Source organism: Lathyrus oleraceus, chromosome 3, assembly GCF_024323335.1.
Source record: "Lathyrus oleraceus cultivar Zhongwan6 chromosome 3, CAAS_Psat_ZW6_1.0, whole genome shotgun sequence".
Classification (NCBI taxonomy): domain Eukaryota; kingdom Viridiplantae; phylum Streptophyta; class Magnoliopsida; order Fabales; family Fabaceae; genus Lathyrus; species Lathyrus oleraceus.
Window position 1 is genome coordinate 398,185,380 of NC_066581.1, and position 23,485 is coordinate 398,208,864.

The window sequence follows — 23,485 nt, forward strand, 5'->3', positions numbered from 1 at the left end:
CTAGGACACAAATGCAACTTTTATGTTCCTGTGTTTGTTCGTTACCTGTTCAAAAAAAAATTCCCTTCATCTTGATTCTTGCAATAACCAATTTTCACTAAATATAATTATTTTTATTTCTAACCAATTAATTACATAAAAATTATTTGTTTCAGCACACTGATATAAATTTTTTCAAACCCAACATATAAATAGATATATTTATACTTATTTAATATCAATCTATACTTAAAATAAACGACAACACCACTCCCACGGATTACCTACTAGTATGTTATCAAAGCATCCCTTAGATTACAAAGAAAAGAAAAACAGTACTGAGGTAGTATTCTCTTGTTTAAATAATATTTAATATTGAAAACTTACATCTTGTAGAAGCCTATTTCATCTAACATTACTTTATTGTACACTTTTTAATTGCTTTCACAATTTGGTTGACCCTAAAAAAAAGAACCAAACCTATATCCCTATATTATTGTCACAACTCCATTTGATAAATGATTTACTCCAAAAAATTAAGGACCGTGTCTTTCAACAAGGCCAGATCATTCAGCTGCCTGAGTGCCCTTGTAGGTGTTTATCAATTGGGTCTGTACATCATGAGAAACCGGTGAATGTTGCTTATATTCCATTGTGAATTCACCCTTTCCCTGCAGTTATTAGAAGAAAAAAAACAGTACGAAATCAAAAACCAGATAGAAGTTGCCATCAAAACATGAAATATCTATGGTTATTGGGTTTAGGGTTTATCCACCTGTGTCATTGATCGAAGAGCCGTAGAATACCCAAACATATTGTTAAGAGGGACCTGAAATAATACACAGCAGCAGCCAAATTAACCATGTTAAATGGGCCAAAAAAAATGGCTAAAAGCAAGAACTACATCAACTTTTAAAATAAACAAGCGAGAATCACAATAAACCAGTAAATTTCAATGTTCCCCAAAACAATTTTCCACCACTATGAATACATCAACACCCATAATTTCACCTCCATCAAATTCTGCTAAAAAAACTTAGAACCAGTTTGCCTGTTGGCATGTTAAGCTTTTGCAACCAAGCATCACCCAGCAGCATCACGTCAAGAACCCAATTCATTTCCTAAGGCAGTGTTGTTTACAAAGATGGGAGGGGAAGGGAGAAAATTCAAAACTAATTTAGTTTTTGTACACCTATAATTTTGTCTAAAATCTTAGAATTCAGACTAACAGTAAGTCAATGTTGAAAGCTAACTCTAGGGACGCACTTAACACCAGTAACATGAAACAATACAGGGGGCCCAATAAATAAAGGATAGACGTTATTTATGTCTTAGAATTTGGACTATGCCCAACTCAATTACATAAGCTAGCTCTAGAGAAGAGAATGCCGAACTCAGCTACATAGGCTAGTTCTAGAGATGAGGATTCCCTAAGCCTTAAAAAACTATTTTTGCCATATTGCTAGCCGATGTGGGATGCCAACACCCTCATACTCGACACAAAGGTGTTATAGGCCGCAGTTAATAGCAGACAAGGAGGGCCCACAATGGCGACTAAGGTTTCCAACATTGCATTTTATTTAGGCATATTTTAGTCATTGTGTCATCAGATCAAATCATAACTAATTAGTTTCATACTGCCAAAATCAACCATGGGAACTAACTTCGATAATAGTTAAAATGTTTTAAAAGACCTGTTAGGTAGATACTTACCTGAGCTGTAAGGACAGAATCATCCCCGTCCTGATCATTGCCAACAATCAGACCTTTTCTCCTGTCATTTGTAATGAAGTATGTCAGAAAATTCTGAAATTTACCACAAATAAATAATATCCAGAAGAAATAAAAAGGTAAAGAATTCTCACTTGTTGAGGTCACCAGCAACAGCTCCTTGAAATTCTGTTGGTACTTTCAGCTCAACAAGCATAACAGGTTCTAATATAACTGGTCTGGAAGCTGCGTAACACTGTTACAGAAGACAGCACCACAAATTGTAAGGGAATGAATGAGGCCATCATATCATATCGATGTGAATGAATCAATACACAACTACAATATGTGGAATTAAAATAACCTGTCTAAAAGCATAGATAGAAGCCATCTTAAAGGCAAGTTCGCTGGAATCAACAGCATGAGCAGCACCATCTGTCAAGACAACTCGGAGATTTTCAACTGGATGTCCAATTAAGGCACCACTGTGTGAAGAGCAAGATTGGGTTAGGGTTGCCATAAAAAAAATTCTTGAACACCAAAATTGTACAAAACAAAATTAAGAAACCAGACAAATTTTCACTCACGAGTTGGCAGCTTCTTTAAAACCTTTCTCAATTGCAGGGATAAAATTTGATGGAACAGCTTGGCCAACAAGCATGTTTTCAAATTCAAACTTAGTTCCCGACTCAGTAGGAAGTGGTTCAATATACCTGTGCTCATATTGAATACAATATATATCATCAAGAAATAGAAGGGGTATAGAGAGATGTACACAACTAGCTTCTTTACCAAATGAATGGTAATAATATTTTATATAAGATAACATATATACGAATTATGTTAATAAATCAAGAGCCCAGCTTCTATAAGTCTACCACAGGAAGAAGTGCAAAAATAATGAGGAAAAATAGGAATTAGCTACGTAAGGTAGATTAGTTAGTTAGGTTGTCAGGGAAGTTTTCTATTTGGACTTCTTAGGCCTTTGTATGTTCAGAATGTCTATACATAAGATTTCCCATGATGCCTTCGGGATCAGCTAACTGATAGATTTGATTGGAAATCCAGTATAAGGAGAGTATTCGCTCTCGTGTACCCTATTCTTTTGTTAGTAAATAAACTATAGGGACGGATAATTTCATTTCTGCTAGTTTTGGCTCAGAATTTGTGTTCAATATAGCTGATTTCAAAAAGCAAGATCTCTTTCTAAAAAACGCAAAAAGACAAATTACAAGCTTAACACAACTTGTATTCCTAAAGATTACAATAAAACCCCTCAAACCATTATCTGTATTATTGAGCCTAGTGTGTGGAAACTATCTCAAGAGGTATTCTAAAATAAGAAATTGATCATATGAGATAATTAAATATATCAAGATAGTTTAAGATATCCCTCATCTTCTAAAATCTAACATTCTCATTTTATCTCAAACTCCTGTCAAAGTTTCCATCACTGTTTATCATTTTCTCCGGAAAACACTTTCTATCAGTAGGACTGGCCCTTCTATTGAATTCTTGTAAAATTTATTACTAGAATCAAACACTAAATCTTATTTGAACAACATAAGAATGGCTAATCTATACTTACCCAATCACCCGTCCATATTGTCCTTGCCCTCCAGATTGCTTCTTATGTAAATAATCAAAATCAGCACGCTGAGTAACAGTTTCTCTGAAGTTTACACGGGGCTTTCCAACTGTAGCATCAACCTTAGCAGGTAAAGATATAAGAATGAGTTAGACATTGTATCAAACAAAATACAACAGTAGAGGGATAAAGTCAATTGAGTTGTACAGTATAACAATAACTGTAGCAGTTATTGTTATATTATCAATTGTCAGTTATGGTGTGTATGTGTTTAGAAATAAATAGGAAAGAGAAAGGGAAAATTATCAATTTGTTATTGGGAGGGATAGACCAAGCTCTCTAATTCTTGGAAAGGACATAAACTTGTAACTTTGCTATACTAGTCTCTCTAAACTTTGCCTTTATGTTCTGGTTTGTGATTGCTATAATAAATCTATATCCTCGGTTTTAAGACAATTTTGCGGAGGAACTATCCTATAAATTCTGTTCTTATCCTACTTTATTCAAATATATATACCAGTTCTAATAGAAAGAAACTTTAGATGTAAACATTTGGCATGCATAAACAGCATAGGAAAAAACATACGTGTTGAGTAAAATGGGTACCTTGTATTCCCTCCTAATGCGTTCAACATAGATATCTAAGTGCAGTTCTCCCATTCCAGAAATGATTGTCTACACTCAAAAGTATGTTAATGTCAATATAAAAACAATATTTATGTCGATCAAATGAGGAAGATCTTTAAGGAAAAAGGACAACCTGCCCACTCTCTGGGTCCAAGCCAACACGGAAAGTAGGATCCTCTCTTTGGAAGCGGTTCAAAGCTTTCGAAAACTATAAGCAATAGATGGAAAAAGTCAATTGAGTTGTGCAATATACAACTTTTCAAGCTGGGACTGCAGGGTTGGCATGTTACAAAAAAGAGATTACTCACTTGCCCTCCAGAATCTTTTGAGACAGGCTGTACAGCTAAAGACATCACAGGTTCAGGAACATTCATAGAAGTCATTGTGTATTTAACCGACCCATCAGTAAAAGTATCTCCTGATTTCCAAAAAAAATATATTATGCCCAGTATAAAATTATAGTAACAAAAACATGAGCAGAGGCGGAAATAAATTTGAAACAAAGAGATTGTCCCAACCCAACAACAAATCTCTATCCAAAACTCTCCGTCCCTAATTATAAGACCCTTTATTCATATTTTTGGTCTGTACCTTGATATAACACCTTTAACAAATATGCTTGTGCATTAATGGTTTTTATACAAAAACACCGCCGATTAATTAGCAATTGAGAAACTTAAATTTGTTTTTTCTCTTATAATATCATTAATTGTAGATGTAACTATGTAAAGAAGAAAAAAATAACGTTTATAAATTTATTACTATTTTTCTTAATATCTGTTAAGAAATGTGATTGAGCCTAACTCAACCCTACAAAACCGGTTGGTAGAGTGAAGACTGCCTCCACTTATAAACACATGTTCAGGGCATATATTATCCGATGTGTTACTCTTAACACCCCCCCTCACGCTCATGACTAGACAACTCGAGCGTAGAAATAAATGGTGGGTGGCCCGATAGCGGAAACCATAGTAGGTGGCCCGCCGGATCTTAAACGAGTCTCTTATACCACCTGAGAAAATCATCGTAGTTTGGCGTAAAGTTATGAGGAGTAGCCATGAGTATCGGATTTGAAACAGTTGCCCTATGGAGAGGGGAGCGGTGGGAAAAGTGTCGGGATCGACCGTCGGACATGCAGTCGTGCGGAGGTTTCTACCGGTGAAAAGTGGGGAACGGCTGGATCGGAAGAGGCACTTCTGCTGGTAGGTTACCGGAGAATTTTGAAAAGTGAGAGGCAAATCGGAGTTATGACACGGTTTGCAAAAAAAAAAAATCTCACCGGAAGACAGTGGGTCAACCGGGAAAAGCACGGCGGCGAAGAAAGAATTGTCTCTTAGCAGGCTCTAGATACCATGTTAAGAAATGTGGTTAGGCCTAACTCAACCCTACAAGTTTTGTAGGGTTGAGTTAGGCCCAATCACACTTCTTAACAATAATAATAAATTTTCCATCTGGATCATAATAAGGGACAAAGGGAGAGTAACCAGAAAGTACTACAGAGAAACTTATATTAATACTAATCCTTAAGACTTCAATTAACGTGTTAATCCTCCTAAATTTCAAACCTTAAAGTCAAACAACTTTTGAAATGGTTATTTATATATGTTAAGAATGTGTGATTGGACCTAACTCAACCCTACAAAACCGGTTTTATAGGGTTGAGTTAGGTCCAATTATACATTCTTAACATGGTATCAGAGCCTCGTTTAAGATCCGGTGGGCCACCCATTATGGTTTCCGCTATCGGACCACCCACCATTTATTTCCACGCTCCAGATGTCCAGTTCTGGGCGTGAGGGGGTGTGTTAAGAGTCTCACATCGGACAATATATGGCATGAACATGTGTTTATAAGTGTGGGCAATCCTCACTCTACAAACCGGTTTTGTAGGGTTGAGTTAGATCCAATCACACAATCTTAACAATATCAAATCTAATTGTTCTTCATAATGACCTTGGGGGCCAATCACCAAAACCATGTGTTAGGCTCTTTGATGAGCACAATTTATTATAGAACTCTGGACTGAAAGTTGACAATTGAGGTCGAGATAATAAGCGACAAGTTAAGCTCTAACAGTATATACCCTGTAACACATATACAAGTCTGTAACACAGATACAAGTTGGCGGAGATTACAGAAGCAAATTCAGTTCCCAAGAATTCTCTCTCAAATATTCCCATGCAAGCTTTCACTTATCAATAATAATTACAGGTGGCCCAACGGATCTTGAATACGAAGCTCTCAGAAACATAGAAAAACAGTAAATTAAGCCTTTTACTTCTAAATTTGTTATTGAACTTACGCCTATGCCCATCATTTAATGTTATGATTTAGAGACTTTTTTCTTTATCTATGATAATTTTCATGTTCGTCTTCGTGTGTGTGCATGCGCGTGCGTCGTATAGTATTTTATATTTGTAGGATCTTTTGATTTGTGCTACGGGCCTCGAGCTATAATCTTTTAATCTTCTCGATCTTACGTACACTCTCATTCTTTACAACATTGTATTCAAGATCCGTGGGACCACCTGTTATCTTCTGCTATCTGGTCACTCACCATTTAAATTTACGCACCAAGCCCAATTGTGTTGGGCGTGAGGGGGTGTTATAAAGTCCCATTTCGGTTTTCTAAGCTTGAGTTAGGCTCACCCCAAAATTCTAAGAGGAAGAGAGTGGTTAAAGGGATTGTGAATATTTATTTCCCGCAAGCTGAAAGTTTTTCTAGAATTATTGTATTAATAACCTGATTTGCTTTTTATGTTTGGAAGTACAGTTGTATTATTTTGGTTTTCTCTCTCAGCCCCTTAGTTTAAATTTATTCTTCAAGAATGCCACGTCTTAAAAAATCTAAACCACCACCAAAAGATTCTAGGAAAACATCTAATCAACCAAAAAATATGAGAAAGAGAGAAATATAGAATTCAAAAAATGGATATTCCCAAGCAATGTGAAAAGAAGAACCTGATGCACACTCAACACCAAATACAGCAATTATTTCGCCAGCATGGGCCTCCTGAATATCCTGTTGAGGAAAAATGTTCAGTTAGAAGTTTAACATAAATGGCAGAGAATAAATTATTATTATTAAAAATCTTCAAAATGAATTTAGAAGAGACAAAACTGTACATGTTTTCCCTATCTCAGGGGAAACAATATCCTATGATATACCAATAACACTCCTTATTTTAAAAAATTGCAGTTTCCGGAGGCATTCATTATACAGTAAGATCAACGTTAAAAAGCCTAAAAACAAACCTGCAACTCATTAGAATGCATCCGACCCAAGCGAGAAATCTGCATTGACAAAACAAAATCTTCAACCACAATTTATTAGTTTCCGTTGTAAATAATGTATATTTGTAATAATTGTATCCGTTCATTAATCAAGCCCATTAGATTTAGAATAGTCAATTTAAACGAAATAGTGCATGTACTTTATTCACAACTTTGAAATATACATCAAAATATATTCTACACAATATCAGAGCTCCCAATTTTATGGGTCTTGCTTCAGCATAAATTCTAGCAGCCATCTTTAAGGTTTCTTTTTCGTCCTTCATAGAAGTTTCTTGCATACTTGACTGCCTTTGCAATTTTTGGGCAACCATCAGTGCAGCCTCATTGTGTTTTTATACTCTCTTTGCTCCTTTCTTCCTTGCCTTGCTACAATTCTGTTACTCTTTTGCATGTTTCTTTGGGTTTTTTGGTGCATTCAATGCTTCCAGCAGTCAAATCACCACTGCCTTTCAACCTTCTCAGAATACTGACTCAACATCAGATTTGCAGTCCCATATCAAGCCAAAACCCGGGAATCTTTCATCGTTCGCTACCTCGCGCCCAGCTAGACAGCTTGACCATGCCTGTCACATGTAACCCATGCACCACTTTCCATTGGTTTTCGGTCATCGCACACTTCAGAAAAGTATTAGATTTAAGCCTTCTGAGTTTGTTTTGGTGGTTAAAATCCAGATTGGACATATGGCATCAATACAAGGCCAGACAAGTGACAAAAAGATACATTGAGACATATGGCATCGACTATGAGGAGACATTTGCTCTAGTGGAAAAGATAAATATTATTCAAATCTTATTATCTCTTGATGTTAATTCTGAATGGGAACTACCCATTTTGATGTAAAAATTGCACTCTTGCATGGAGATTTAGAGGAAGAGGAGTACATGGAAATTCTTCTAGGTTTTGGTTTTAGAGGTGGAGCAAACAAGGTATGTCGATTGAGGAAGGCTTTATATGGACAAAAGCGGCCCTTGAAGTGGTTAGGAAGATTCACAGAGGTAATGGGGAGTTTGGGCTATATGCAAAGCCAAAGAGAACCACATTTTTCTTCAAACATTCACAAGTTGGAAAACTGTCTGTATTTCTAAATGATGTTGATGACATACAGGAGAGGAGATGATGTTGGAAAACATATTATTTCCGGTTTTACTATTGTCTTTAATACTACCTTTATTTTTCTTTATTCTCCATTAAAAAGAAAATAAATTATAATAATTGTATCTTCACTATATAAACCAGCCTAAGGCTGACGAATAAGATATAACAACTTTTATCTATTTTTTCCAATATGGTATCAAGAACATTGGGTTAGGGATTACCATAAAATTTTCCTCAACATATTTTTTTTTGTTCGACCCAATTCACATACCCGTTTAGCCTCTTATGACGAATGACAACAACAGGTGGCTTTCCCCATCACAGGCCTATATGAGGAACCACAACCTGAATCGGGCTTCGGCCGTGGAAACGGTGTACATGAGGAACCGCCGGTGGTCATAAACAATAGCAGTAATGACGACAACAATGGAAACAGGAACAACATTGTTTTTTGTGACGGTTATTCCGACATAGGCGGTAATGATCAAGAGGGTTCCTCATACTCCCTCAAGGTTAATATCCCTAAAATGAATGGGAATAACTATAATGAATGGGCTCAAACCGTTCGATTGATATTGGATAGTAAAGGAAAAATTGATTTCTTAACAGGGCAGTAGCTGAACCGGCAACAGGAGACCCTCGTTACAAACAATGGAAGTCGGAAAACTCCTTGATTATTGTGTGGCTGGTAAGCTCTATGGAAACTGAAATAGGTAAGCCTTACATGTTTTTACCTTCCGCAAAGGATGTGTGGGAAACTGTTAAGGAAACATACTCTGATATTCAAAACTCCTCTCAAATTTTTGGTTTAAAATCAAAGTTATGGCATGCGAAACAAGGTGACAGGAGTGTAACTGTTTATTACAATGAACTGTTAACACTGTGGCAAGAGTTAGATCTCTGTTATGATGACAATTGGAGGTGCACAGAAGACAGTGTTTTGTTTCTCAAGAGGCAAGAAAATGATCGTGTATTCATGTTTCTCGTTGGGCTCAATAAAGACCTTGATGATGTAAGAGGTAGAGTTTTAAGAAAAGTACCATTGCCAACTCTTCGTGAAATTTTTGCAGAAATAAGAAGGGAAGAGGCACGGCAAGGAATTATGATGGGCAAGACACAACGAAATTCTGAATCTGAAGGCTTAGCTCTGGCTACTAGGAACCTTGACGAGGGAAGAAGGTCAGACAAAGTTCCTTGGTGTGATCACTGCAAGCGCGAATGGCATACACGTGAAACTTGTTGGAAGCTTAAAGCCAAAGCTCCTAATTGGAAGAAGAAAAGTGGCCGTGCATTTCAGGCTAGTAATTCTGATCAAGGGCAGCGACCTCCTCCGTCTCAGTTTCACTCACTGCGGAGCAACTAGACAGACTGTACAAACTCCTCGAGTCTCCAACCCCTTCTTGCTCTATAGCAACAAAAGGTAATTCTGCATTTCTTAGTGTCAGTCCCAGTCATACTTGGATAGTAGATTCAGGAGCCTCCAATCACATGACAGGTGAATCTACTTTGTTCTCTTCATATAGTCCATGTGCAGGTAATCAAAAAATAAAAATTGCAAATGGATTTTTTTCAACCATTGCAGGTAAAGGGTCAGCTGTGTTGTCTCAAATGTTAACTCTTAAAAATGTCCTTCATGTTCCAAATTTATCTTGTAATTTAATATCCGTGAGTAAATTAGCCCAAGATATAGATTGTTAAACTAATTTTTTCTGATATCACTGTGTCTTTCAGGATTTGAACTCGGGGAAGATGATTGGCAGTGCTAAGGAGTGGAGGACTCTACTACCTTAACATTGGATCTGCATCACAACTACCTTCAAAAATAATAAGTTCCTGCTTTGAATCTTTTTCTGTTTTGAATAATAAAGATGACAACATTATGGTATGGCATTTAAGATTAGGTCATCCTAGTTTTCGTTACTTAAAACACTTGTTTCTTAAGATATTTCACAATAAAAACTTTTCTTCGTTTAAATTTGAAGCATGTGAATTTGCAAAGCATCATCGTTCCCAGTTTTCAATATAGCCTTATAAACCATCAAAACCTTTTTCTATTATACACAATGATGTTTGGGGCCTTAACCGTACAAGTACACTCTCTTTCAAAAAATGGTTTATCACATTTATAGAAGACCATACAAGAATATATTGGATGTACTTGTTAAAGGGGAAATCAGATGTTTGTCAGGCTGTAAAGAATTTTGTTTTAATGGTGCATAACCAATTTCAAACAAATATCCAAATCTTTAGAAGTGATAATGGCAAAGAATATTTTAACATTATCCTGGGTGATTTTTTTCTAAAAAATGAGATTGTACATCAAAGTTCATGTACTAATACTCCTTAACAAAATGGAGTGGCCGAAAGGAAAAATAGACATTTACTAGAGGTTGCTAGAGCTCTATTTTTTTCAAATAAAGTACCAAATTATTTGTGGGACAAAGCTGTTTTAACAGCTGCGTATTTAATTAACAGAATCCCCTCCAAAATTCTCAAATTTCAAACTCCTATTAACGTCTTCAAAGAATGTTTTCCTAATACTCGTGTTTTAACTTATCTGACTTTAAAAATCTTTGGTTGCACAGCCTTTGTTCATGAACATAAAAATGTTGGAAAACTTGAACCACGTGCTATAAAATGTGTCTTTGTTGGATACTCCCCGACCCAAAAAGGATATAAATGGTTTGATCCAAAAAATAAGAAAATGTTTGTCACTATAGATGTTACGTTCTTTGAAAATAAACCTTTTTTTGATGACACTCATCTTCAAGGGGGAAGATAAATGAGAACTCGTTTCAAATTGAGGACATGAGTTTTTTAAATAACTTATCTTTACCAATATCACAAAATTCTAAGATTTTTACACCTGCACCAACAGAAAATGGCTACGATTCTTTATCTGATCCTACTCCTGAAAACAATGATAATGATGATCTAATTGAAATGCCCCAAAATAATGAGTCACTTCAACAAAACAAATTTGAATTAGGAAACAGGACTTGGAAAGGAAAGGTTTTTCTGAAAAAGCACCATAAAGGAAAGGACAAGTCCACATCTCAACACTGCCAGGAATCTGAATCGGGGAATGATCAATTTTCTAACAAAAGAAAAGGTAAGTCTATCTCTGTTTCTGAGAGTCGTATTTTGTATCCTGATATAGATGATCCTGTTGCCATTAGAAAACCTGTTAGATCTTGAACTAAACATCCCATGTCCAATTTTATATCATATTCAAATTTGTCTTCATCTATGTTTGCATTCACTTCAAAATTGTCTAGTGTAGAAATTCCAAAAAGTGTACAGGTTGCTCTAGAAATTCCAAAGTGGAGGGAAGTTGTACTTGAGGAGATCAAAGCTCTAGAAAAGAACAAAACTTGGAGTGTTACGTCACTACCAGATGGCAAGAAGACAGTTGGATGCAAATGGGTGTTTACTGTGAAGTATAATTCAGATGGGTCAATAGAAAGGTACAAGGCTTTCTTGGTGGCTAAAGGCTTTACTCAGACCTATGGTATAGATTACTCAGAGACATTTGCTCCGGTTGCAAAATTGAACACTGTCAAAATTCTTGTCTCTTACTGCTAATATGGATTGGCCTTTGCATCTATTAGATGTTAAGAATGCCTTTCTTAATGGTGATCTAGAAGAAGAAGTATATATGGACATTCCTCCTGGCTTTGAAAACAAACTTGGATCAAATGTGTGCAAACTAAATAAGTCTTTGTATGGATTAAAGCAGTCCCCTAGAGCTCGGTTTGAAAAATTCACTCAGTCCAGGAAGAAACAATGGTACATCCAAGGACAAGCTGACCACACCTTGTTCACAAAATTCTCCCACAATGGAAAAGTTGTTGTCCTGATTATTTATGTTGATGATATTGTTCTTACTGGAGACGATACAGTGGAAATGGCAAGAGTAAAAGAGAAATTGGCAGTAGACTTTGAAATCAAGGATCTGGGATTCATGAGATATTTTCTAGGTATGGAGGTTGCTCGGTCAAAAAATGGTATTGTGGTTTCATAGTAGAAATACATTATAGACTTGTTGAAAGAAACAGGAATGAGTGGATGTCGTCCTGCAGATACCCATATGGATCGTAATGCTAAACTTTGGGGAGAAGGTAATGTTTCTGTTGATACCGGGAGATATCAGAGATTGGTTGGGAAACTGATTTATTTGTCACACCCGACCTGATATTGCTTTCTCAGTTAGTGTAGTGAGTCAGTTTATGCATTCTCCTTTCGAGGAACATCTTGAGGCTGTTTATAGGATACTGAGATATTTGAAGGGAAATCCTGGAAAAAGATTATTTTTTAAGAAGACTAGTGAAAAAAATGTGTCTATCTTCACCGATGCCGATTGGGCAGGTTCAGTCACAGATAAAAGATCAACCTCTGGATATTGTACCTATGTTCGGGGTAATCTTGTGACATGGAGGAGCAAGAAACAAGGAGTTGTAGCAAGGAATAGACCTTTATTTTTCTTTATTCTCCATTAAGGAGAAAATAAATTATAATAATTGTATCTTCACTATATAAACCAACTTTTACCTATTTTTTCCAATAGATGATTTGATTGAGACACAGCTGCTCAAGGAGAATTTTAGAGTTGAGATGATACACTTTGAGTAACTCAAGTATTTCTTGGAAATTGAGTTGACTTATTCAAAGCAAAGAATTTTTATCTCAGAAAGTATGCGTTTGCTCTTTTCCGGGAAACAAACAAGCTTGGATGCAACTTGCAAGTGTCAAAGTAGACAAGGAAAATTACCAGAGATTAGTGGGCAAGTTAAATTACTTGGCACAGACTAGGCCAAATTTTCCTTGTGTAGTTAATAAGGTGAGTTAAGTCATGCATGATCTGAGGGTGCGAGATTGCAAGCTTTTGACCATGTTCAGTACATCTCATAGCCACTCTAGGGAGAGGACTTTTGTTTAAAAGAGGTGGAAGTCAAATTATAATGGTGCATACTGATGTTGACGGTTCAATGAATGATAATAGGTCCGCTTCTGGCTATAGTGCTTTTCTATGTAGGAACCTTGTTGCTTGGAGGCGTAAGAGGAAAAGTGTAGTAGCTCGACCAAGGGGTTTTCTTCATGCTATTGTGTTTTTCTATGCAGGAACCTTTTTGCTTAGAGAAGTAAGAAGCAAAGCATAATAGCTCGACTAAAGGCTGCAGCAGGATTTAGAGCTATGGCACAAAAATTTTACGAGCTATTGTAGATGAAAATTGTGCTAGAAGATTTGAAGATAAAGTGTGAAGGTCGGCCTTATGAAATTATTGTTAAAATAAATAGGCCACCACTATTGGTCATAATCTTGTTCAGCATGACAGGTTAAAACATATTGAGATAGATCGACATTTTATGAAAGAGAATCTAGATAGTGGATTGATAACTACAACCTACATTCCTTTACGGTATCAGTTGGCAGATGTGTTAACAAAGGGATTACTAACATAATGTTTCAACCAACTTATTTGCAAGCTTAGAACGATAGATGTTCATTTACTAGCTTGAGAAGGAGTGTTGTATATAATGTATATTAGTCATAGATATTCGGCCCATAAGGTTAAGAGATGTCAATGTAAATGAAAGTACTTCTTTCACAACTTTGAAATATCTCAGATATATTGTCTACCGCCTCTAAATGTTGTGCAAATAGCAGGTGCATGGCAATGATCTTACTTTGGAATAAGCACTGCATTAAATATTAATATGTATCAAGCCTCACATCCAACTAATAAAAACTAAAACTAGTTTTTGCATTTGTTGTACTGTTTTAGGTTTTCATGTTTTCTGGCCTTCAGATAAACAAAAAAGGTTCAAGATGAAGAGGAAAGGATACCAAATGACAACCCGAAACATCTTCTATGAGACTATGAGTACATGCAGGACGAGCTTGGACAAATGTCTGGTTAAAGATAGCATTTACGTAGGATTATAAGTTTCTAAAAAAAATTCCATACTGTTAGTAAGACAGTAGCTTGTAAGAGCCTGTTAGAACAAAACCGAAGGGTATTTGTTTAGAAGAAAAAGGGAAAACAAATTAAATAGCTCGATATATCCCCAATACTATCGGCTAGTTTCAAGAGCCCTTAAAAAGGCTTCTGAATATATTTGCACCCAAAGCATCAAAAGCAATCAGAGCATGTCTAAACTTTTCCTGTGTTAGATATCCTCTTCACTTGTTAGGTTGAATTGAACCAAAGAATTGTGTGACCCTTCATACTCATACTAGCCAGCTTTATATTCACCAATGTAAGATGTGTTTCCGCTGTTAACATCCCATGCATTGGATCAGAAGTCAGAACCATCAAATATGGGTAATTAAACCGTGTTCACTAGCATCCAATATCCTGAACATCCTAATTATTTTTGAAGCAAGGACTGCTTCTTTTCCACAAACCATTTGCATTAGAACCTCGTGTTCTATCAGAAGCTCATGGAGAATAAGTGTCCCCCTTTTCTCTTCAGATTTTATTCAGCACCAGAAGATTCATTTTCTTTATATCTCGTACTAATATTCAATTCTTGAATCAATTCACTTAGACTTGGAGATTGGAATCCATGATGCACTAGTAGAATTTTCATGAATATGAGACTGAATTATTGAGGAAGAAAACTCTAAAGTTGGATCAAACATTATTATATAAGGTTTTTCACCAAAACTCATAAATAAATCAGTTATTGAGTTATCTCTCTACCATGGAAAGGAAAAACATACATATGAACAAAGATAAATGCAATCAAACTAGAGCACTGAAAGACATTAAACTTACCTTGGTCTTCTTGCCAGAGTTAACATTAGTCACAAAATCCCCCTTCCGAATGACGCCCTCATAAATTCTTCAACCAAATAATCAATACATTAACATATGTGAAATGTACTGAAAGGTTGCCACATATTTGAAGTATATATACTATAAATGTATGTAACCATCTCCAAAGGTGAGAGGTACCTTAGATATGATAACTGACCAAACTTATTTTCCTCCAATTTGAAAGCCAATGCTACAAGGGGCCCATCAGGACTTCCAGTCAGCTCAATCTAGACAAGTAAAGACATACAGTAACCAGCAACTTCCTTATTATTTGCATAAAATATATACATAGTACGGCAACAACAGTATCTGAAACACTTGAATATCACAATTTATTATGATTGTAATCTCTCTAGATCAAGAGTTTGCAGCAAACAACCAAGACAATTTACACATAATCATATATGATTTCATTGCAGAAATTTTCTCCGATAAAAATTAATCAGCTCGCATCAAACCCAGATGGGTTCTGCAAACGTGAATGCAAGAATTTGCAAGAATTACTTTATACTTCGTATTTTCCAATATTGAAAAGCAATATAGCACGGGCAGCTGAGAAACTCACCCCAAGCTTATATAATGACACCCATCCTGATACCTTAACTTCGAATGCCAAATATTCTCCAATCATAAACCTTAATTTTCAATTTGAAAAATAATATAAATTAGGAAGATGGGACCTACCTTTCAGATTTAACATTTCTTTTAATATGAAGTGATCAACTATAATTTCAAAATTTTAATCTTGATTTTATTAAATGTTAATTTGAACTTTGGGGTTTCTTTTCTTTTCTGGCAAGTGACTTACAATATCACCTAGATGCATTATAATGTTTACTACTGATATTTTACACTTTCTAAATGATTCATTTATTATTTTATTTATGAATAACATGAATTCAAAGCAATTTTTATACTTTCAATTTAAGTTGAGAATTCTATAATTCTTTATTTAAAATTTTGGCTTTAAAACTCAAGTCGAAGTTTGTAATAATCATGACAGAAAAACAATATCAAAGTAAAAGACAGATTAACTTTCTACGAATTAGGTACCTTCTCCTCATTCTTAGACTGGTCAAGAGCATTATTACTGACTTCAATTGGACATGGCAAATAACTAAGTACTCCGTCCAGAAGTGACTGTACTCCCTGTATCAGTAGTGGAAGATTAAATATATACGAGAAGTAATGATTCAAACAACTAAACAGTATGCATGATATCTAGAATGTGTAAGTTTAGATCATACTGAAAAATGTGTTTGGGCATGCCAATGTGAGAATGCATGCATGTGAAATAATAATTTAGGAAGGATACTGTTTATTAAAGGGATTATATTAGAGAAACGGTACTGTATATTTAAACAGATTATTAAAGGGATGGCAATAAAATATACAAGGAATGGATATGAATACTGTAGAAGATTATTATTGAAGTCCTGCTGTTATGTTCCAACAGGGTTATATCCACGCACCAAACCCAATAGTGTTGGACGTGAGAGGGTGTGTTAAGAGTCACACATCAGACAATATATGGTTTGAACATATGTTATAAGTGAGATTAATCCTCGTCTTATAAGCCGGTTTTGTAGACTTGTGTTGAGCCCAACCACAATTCTAAGACATACCACCATACTATTAAGTCAAAAATCAAGGGAATAATATTACTATGCATACATCTTTACTGAATGGGAGGAACAAAAAAGTTTATTATGCAGTATGAATTTATATGTTAAGTTAAGAACGGAAGGTGAGTTCAATGATTACCTTGTTTTTGAAAGCACTACCCATGAATACCGGTATAAATTTTTGTGCTATGGTAGCCCTACGAATTGCTCCCTACACAAACATAATAACCAGAAATTATAAACTACATTAAAATATATGTAGATAGAGAGGTAAAGCGGCTGGAGGCTTAACAGAATTTAAGCTAGATTTAAGCACAAGTATAATCAGAATTACTAGTTGTTACTGAACTATAGATGATTAGCTCCATTCAAAGCTCAACATAGGAGATAATTCCCCTTCTAGTTAATAATGTAATGTAAACATTTAGTTATTATAATATGGACCGATTAGTTAATAATGTAATGTAAACATTTAGTTATTATAATACGGACCTATCTGCACCAAAACCAACATGTCTACCCTAGCTATGCCTCTAGTTCACTGTCAACGTCAGTTTGATGATTATCTCCTTAATCACATATGAACATTTGGTAAAGTGCAGCCAATTACTTCTTTTGGGCTGCTGGTCTAGACTCGTGATTTGTTACGTAGGGAGGACCGTAATGATCAGGGATCACCCCATATCAAACAAGCAAGCCAGGGATATTCTTACAAGGAATCAAGATAGGCAGAAACGAACTGATGCTAAACTTTAGTTACAGACCCTTTTCTTATCAAAATAGCACATCAAAATATGAGCAGTTTCTTTGGCAGATTCATGAATCAAAGGGAAATAGGAACTATGCCTAACAATTTCTGTTAAAATAGTGAGACCATTGCAATCTGACATGTCTATATCATTTCTTTATGCACAGCTAGAATACCCAAACCACAAGATCCGTAACAGATTCAGAGAACAGGTCAAGAAACTAATTGTTAGAATTAGGATAGTATGATATGATGCATTTCCCATAAATCAAATAATTGTCATACAAAACTCAGGAATATGAAAAACTGCTACCTACTCACCTCAAGATCAGCATCTGAAATGGCTTCATCACTAAGAAATGCTTCAGCAAGTATATCATCAACCTCTGACACGGTTTCTATTAGTTCGCGTCTTTTTTCAGCCACCAACGCTTCCATATCTGAAGGCACCTCTTCGATGACAATTTTTTCGCTGCACTAAGCAATGTTTGAATAAGCTGAAGAAATATGGCAGAAGTAACCGTGGGAAAAAATAATGGAGAATTTTGAAAACAGACCCATTTGAACCATGAAAATAATAGGCCTTTAGCTTCACAAGATCAACAAGTCCCTTAAAATCATCTTCCAAACCTATTGGAACTTGAACTGCAGCATTATGATGCCGAAGCTTAGATCTAGCCTGAAAAATAAAACAAATTGGTATCAAAAATGGAAAACATTCAATTTGAAAATAAGAATGAAAAAGAATTTTTAAAAACAACAAAGTTAATCATTAATTAATAAATAAATAGTAGAAGTTGTCAAGTAATAAAACAAATTTTAGAGCTGACCTCCATAAATGCCACTGGCCACCTCTTTTCAAGATAACCAAAATGGGATTATAATTTATAACCGTAAAACATATTATCTTAGCTGACCTCTATAAATCTCATTCACACCTGATTTATTACTTTCCATGGATCTGCTCCCATTCGATCAAGCTTGTTAATAAATGCAAGTCTTGGAACCTCATATCTTCTCATTTGCCGATCAACAGTAATGGACTGACTTTGCACCCCACCAACACTACAAAACACGAGAATGGCACCATCAAGGACACGCAAAGCCCTCTCAACCTCAATGGTGAAATCAACGTGACCAGGTGTGTCAATTATGTTGATCTGCAACAAAACATTTTGCAGAAGTTTCAATGTAAATAACCACAAGAGAAAGTCACTATCGAAAGCAGTTTGAAGAATATATCATTGTAAGTTGTAACTTCCAGTGGATACACTGCAAAAAGGAATAATAAGTAGTCTTCACTCAATTTGCCCATTTCAGTTATGCATAACTAAAAAAACAGAAAATATCTTCAATTGTTATCCTTCCTCTATGATAACAAATAATCACCGAGGGTAACTTACACTGACTAGACAGTACAGCACTCAAATCTCAAATTCCTCCTTCAAACAAGTGAAAACTAATTACTCGTCATTCAATTCTCAACCCCTATTACCCTAAATCTTAAAAGAACAACGAAAACATTTCAAAGAGCTTAATAGTCCTACCTTATGAAGTAATGGCATTTTTGTCTCTTTGGGAATAAATTCTAATATAGCTTATGATATGTCCATAAACTATTTTCCTTTTATTTTTGGAATCTCGTATAAGATAAGAGTTAATTGATATGTCCCTATTTGCTTGTAGGAATAGCCTATTTATATATAAATGCTTATTGTGTAAGCGCTTAATTGAGTTGCTTATCGAAATCCATGCTCCCAAAGACCCACTACTACAACCATTAATCATTTTTTATATTGACAATAATAGTCATAGTAATAGTAATAATAATAATAATAGTAACAACTGAGCACTCGTATATCCTGCCTCTGTAGTCTCAACTTCAATTTCAGATTAAAAGAAGAAGCATACAACTTAACTATTGAGGGTGAGTTTAGTCATTAATATATCTACAATTGGGTGCAAGGATGACTCTTTTATATTTATATATCATAAATAGTAACAATAAAGCACTCATAATCTCACATATCATGAATTCGTGGTATTGAGTTTGAATTCAACTCTGAGTCCGCAGCAGCAAGAAACTTAACTATTGAGGAAGAGTTTAACCACCCATTTGGGTCTCTTGATTATTAGTCTATACACAATTTCATGCTGGGATGGCCCCACCCCAATTTATACACACACAAAAAAACAATATTGCACCTATAATTTTATTGAATCCTAAACCTTCAAAAACAAAATATTTCTCCTTTATTCAATTCAGTTGGTAGCTTAGGGACATTAGATGCAAGGGCGCGGGTTCAAATCCGCCACATCACTATACTTCCAAATTCATCCTTGACCAAAAAAAATGTGAAATTCTAGATACTAGGCTACTTGACCAAAAAAAAAACTCACTATACTTCCAAATTCAAATTCAACTTGAACTCCACTAAAAAACCTCATAGTTCTCATTTCTCCTATTTGAAATTTTCATATATTCTTGCAAGGAATGATTAGCAACATCCCTTTCAAAATTCACACTCTACTTTACTTCAATTGGATTCAATTAGAATTCAGCAATACAAACTTAAAATAGATAGTTATATATCAAGTACGAAGTACCTTATAGTCCTTCCAAGTGCAATGAGTAGCAGCAGACTGAATGGTGATTCCCTTCTCTCTCTCCAACGCCATGGAATCCATCTTAGCACCAACTCCATCCTTTCCTCTCACCTCATGGATCTCGTGGATCCGACCAGTGTAAAAGAGTACCCGCTCCGTCAAAGTCGTCTTCCCGGAATCGATGTGTGCAGAGATACCGATGTTGCGAATCATTTCCATTGACTCCATCCACCAAGGCTCCTTGTTAATTGACGCTGCCTTGGCACGGGCCACGTTTCCAGCCGAGAAGTGTCGGAGGTGGAAAGTGCCGCCGATGAGGGAGCCAGTTGGGGATGGAGAGGTTGTGATGGTGGAGGAGCATAGTGCGTATAGAAGGCGATGTGCGGAGGACCTGGAGAAGCGAACCATGGTGGTAGGGTTCCCCTTGGGGTTTTCGGAGGTGTTTGAAAAATGGAAGCTAAAACCCTTTACCAAAGGAAACGATGAAACGTTAACGGGTCGGGCATGTTTTGTGGGTCGGGTATGACCCGTGAATGTTGATCGCAGTTACGCTTTGGATCAAATCAAAGGCCCCATTACATGGATATTACAACGGATTTTATTATATCGTCTCAAATTAAATAAAGAGGATTTCATAATTCATCCTATATATTTCTTATGAATTATACAAAAAAAATTAAAATGTTTCGCAATTTTTTAGTAGTATTTTCGGACGCACCCCAACACACACAACATATATTATTTTAAGTGACGTCCTATAAGTTGAATTTATCTTATTTCGGAGATGCATTTATGTAATATTTCAATAAATATAATCATTATTGATCAGTTCAATAGAAATTTTGGAGCCATATCTCTGAAAGTTTGGGCAGAATTTTAAAATATATTATCACATTTGCATGTCAGATATTTCTTGAGATACATCTCTGAAATAATCTGATAAAAGATAAAGTTGCATGAACACAAAATCATTATTGTCATTGTTGTTTTCCAACACAAACCCTCGCCAAAAACCCATCAATTCTCAATCCATTTTTCATTTCAAATCTCTAATCTTGTGGTTCATCATATCAAATGGAGCAAAAGAAGATAGAATTTCAAGCAAAGGTCATTTATTTCACACTGAATTGCTCACATTAATCATGCATTTTGTTTGAAAAAATGAGTGTTATGTCCGAAAATGGATCTATGGAACGAGTATGAACTTTTTCAGAGATGCATCTCTAAAACTAGTCTAAGGGTCCAATATTGAACTGGAAAAGGGTGACACGGTTTATGCCTTATTTTCAATATAAACATGAGGACAAAAGGGTTGTACACCTAAGCATTATCACATAAATGTTTTGTTAGATCACATGACATTTTCGCGACTTGGGTAGCAGTGGTGTGTTGTTAGATATTGTTCATTATTTATTATATTAAATGCGTAATTTAATATAATTTTCAACAGAATGAAAACCTATAGGATCACACACATAAGGACAAATTAATGAGAGTTAGAATAAATAAGGAACACTGTAAGGCACGGTGTACTTAAGAGAATTACAGAGCACCATAATGTATGGTGCATTTAACTAAAATACATAATATGGTAAGGTACAATGAGCTTAAGTGAAATATAGTACACCATAAGGTATAATCCACCTAAGTGGTCTTGTTTAGCTTGTAACTCAAATAAATGATTATATAAACAGAACCCTTGTGCAAAGGTTTTTTCACTTAATGAAAAAAAAAACAAAATTGACTTCTCTTTCTCTCAAAATCTTTATTTGTAGTAGCTAGCACTGAGATTCAAGACACTTTATTCGTATGGACGGAGTAGAGGCATTGTTCTCCATTCATTGCTTGTGTTCATTCATTTGATTCTACATCAAAGGTTTTAATCGCATCAAGAGGTGTTTGTTTCTATCATTGATCATGTTCATTCGCAAGGATCAACTAAAGGGACATTTTTATTTTTCATTGCGTTTTATATAGAGATTTCCCTTGAATTAGTCTCTCACATGAGGTGTTTAGCTAAGCCTGACTAATGATACAGTTAGTCCCTTGGAAGGGGCGTTTAATTGAGTTGGTATGATGAGACTCTTTGTAACAACCCAATTTTAGTAATTATTTCTTATATTATTATTACTATATTTTATTTTATTTATTTTGAGTGTTAATTAATTAATTGGTTGTTTGGTAGTATAATAATTGATTATATTAATTAATTTGGTGTGTTAATTAATTATTTAGTTGATATGAGATATAATTGAATAATTGATTATATTAATTAACTTGGTGTGTATATTGTGTTGGTTTAATTTATTTGAATTAAATAGAGATATTATACTACTAGGTATTATTGGGCCTAATAATTAAATTAGAGGTATCATTTTTTAAGGTCAAACATAATACTGGGATATAAGAGGTGAGGAGAGTGAGAAGTAGGATTCATTTGATCATTTGACGGCAACAGAGAAAGAAAAGAGGAAAAGTAAGGAGAATAGGGGAAGAACAAGAGAGAAGCTAAGGTTTCCAGAAAATTGAAGAGGTAAGGGGGAGAATCCTTATTATTATGGGTTAGTATGATTGGGTCAATGGGTAGAAATATGTTTACGTTGAAATCCCTAAATTTTATGGTTTTGGAATTGTTAGGTTTTGATGAGTATTCTTGATTGTGGTGATTTAATTATGTTAAAACTGAAAATTAACTTTATATACTTAGAGTATTGTATGAGTTATAATTTTCTGAGCGTTTGGCTTTTTACGGAATCGAAATCGGAGGTCCGAAAGTCCTCCAACAATGAAAAACGTAGAAAATTCTGCATTCTGTTTTTGTGTTAACGGTTACCCCGAGAGCGTTAACCGGTTACTTGCTCAAAAACCTGTCCAGAAGTTGATTATGTTTTGTGTTAACCGGTTACCCTGAGAGCGTTAACCGGTTACTTGCTAAAAATCTACGCAGGAAATTGCATTATGTTTTGTGTTAACCGGTTACCCTGGGGGCGTTAACCGGTTACTTGCTGTTGAAAAATGAAAAATTGAGATTTTAAAAGTTGTATTCATTTAAAATGAAATCTAAGTGTGCGTATTTGATAATTAGCTTATAATTGTGAATGATATATTGTTATGAATGTGTATATGTATCATTGATGGATAATTCATAGAGTTGAATTATGGTGATATGTGGAATGTTAAGATGGTAGAGATGATCTTAATTGCATATGTATTGGTATTTGTATATTCATTCATGGCATGGTCGGCTTCATGGTGAAAGCGGTGAAACTGTGGGTTCACATGGTAATAGACGTTGATCCTTGAATGGAAATAGGCGTAGCAGACGTTGATCCTTAATTGGAAATAGACGTAGTGGCTTTGATCTTGTCCGGATCGGAAGCGTGG

The 23,485-nt window shown here is 35.3% G+C and overlaps 1 protein-coding gene across 1 annotated transcript; it reads right to left on the reverse strand.

The window, feature by feature from the left end:
• Nucleotides 1–272: 272 nt before the first annotated feature.
• Nucleotides 273–20,595, reverse strand: LOC127127931 (elongation factor G-2, mitochondrial). Its single transcript, XM_051057201.1, has 20 exons — nucleotides 20,102–20,595; nucleotides 18,433–18,654; nucleotides 18,052–18,173; nucleotides 17,816–17,966; nucleotides 16,886–16,957; nucleotides 16,175–16,270; nucleotides 15,260–15,348; nucleotides 15,080–15,146; nucleotides 7,160–7,198; nucleotides 6,866–6,926; nucleotides 4,213–4,322; nucleotides 4,038–4,112; nucleotides 3,884–3,952; nucleotides 3,278–3,399; nucleotides 2,277–2,402; nucleotides 2,054–2,174; nucleotides 1,845–1,945; nucleotides 1,693–1,753; nucleotides 755–808; nucleotides 273–650 (listed from the first exon to the last, which is right to left on the reverse strand). The coding sequence occupies exons 1-20, from the start codon at nucleotides 20,507–20,509 to the stop codon at nucleotides 546–548; spliced, it is 2,271 nt and encodes a 756-aa protein (XP_050913158.1). The 5' UTR covers nucleotides 20,510–20,595; the 3' UTR covers nucleotides 273–545.
• Between the last annotated feature and the right edge of the window lie 2,890 nt (nucleotides 20,596–23,485).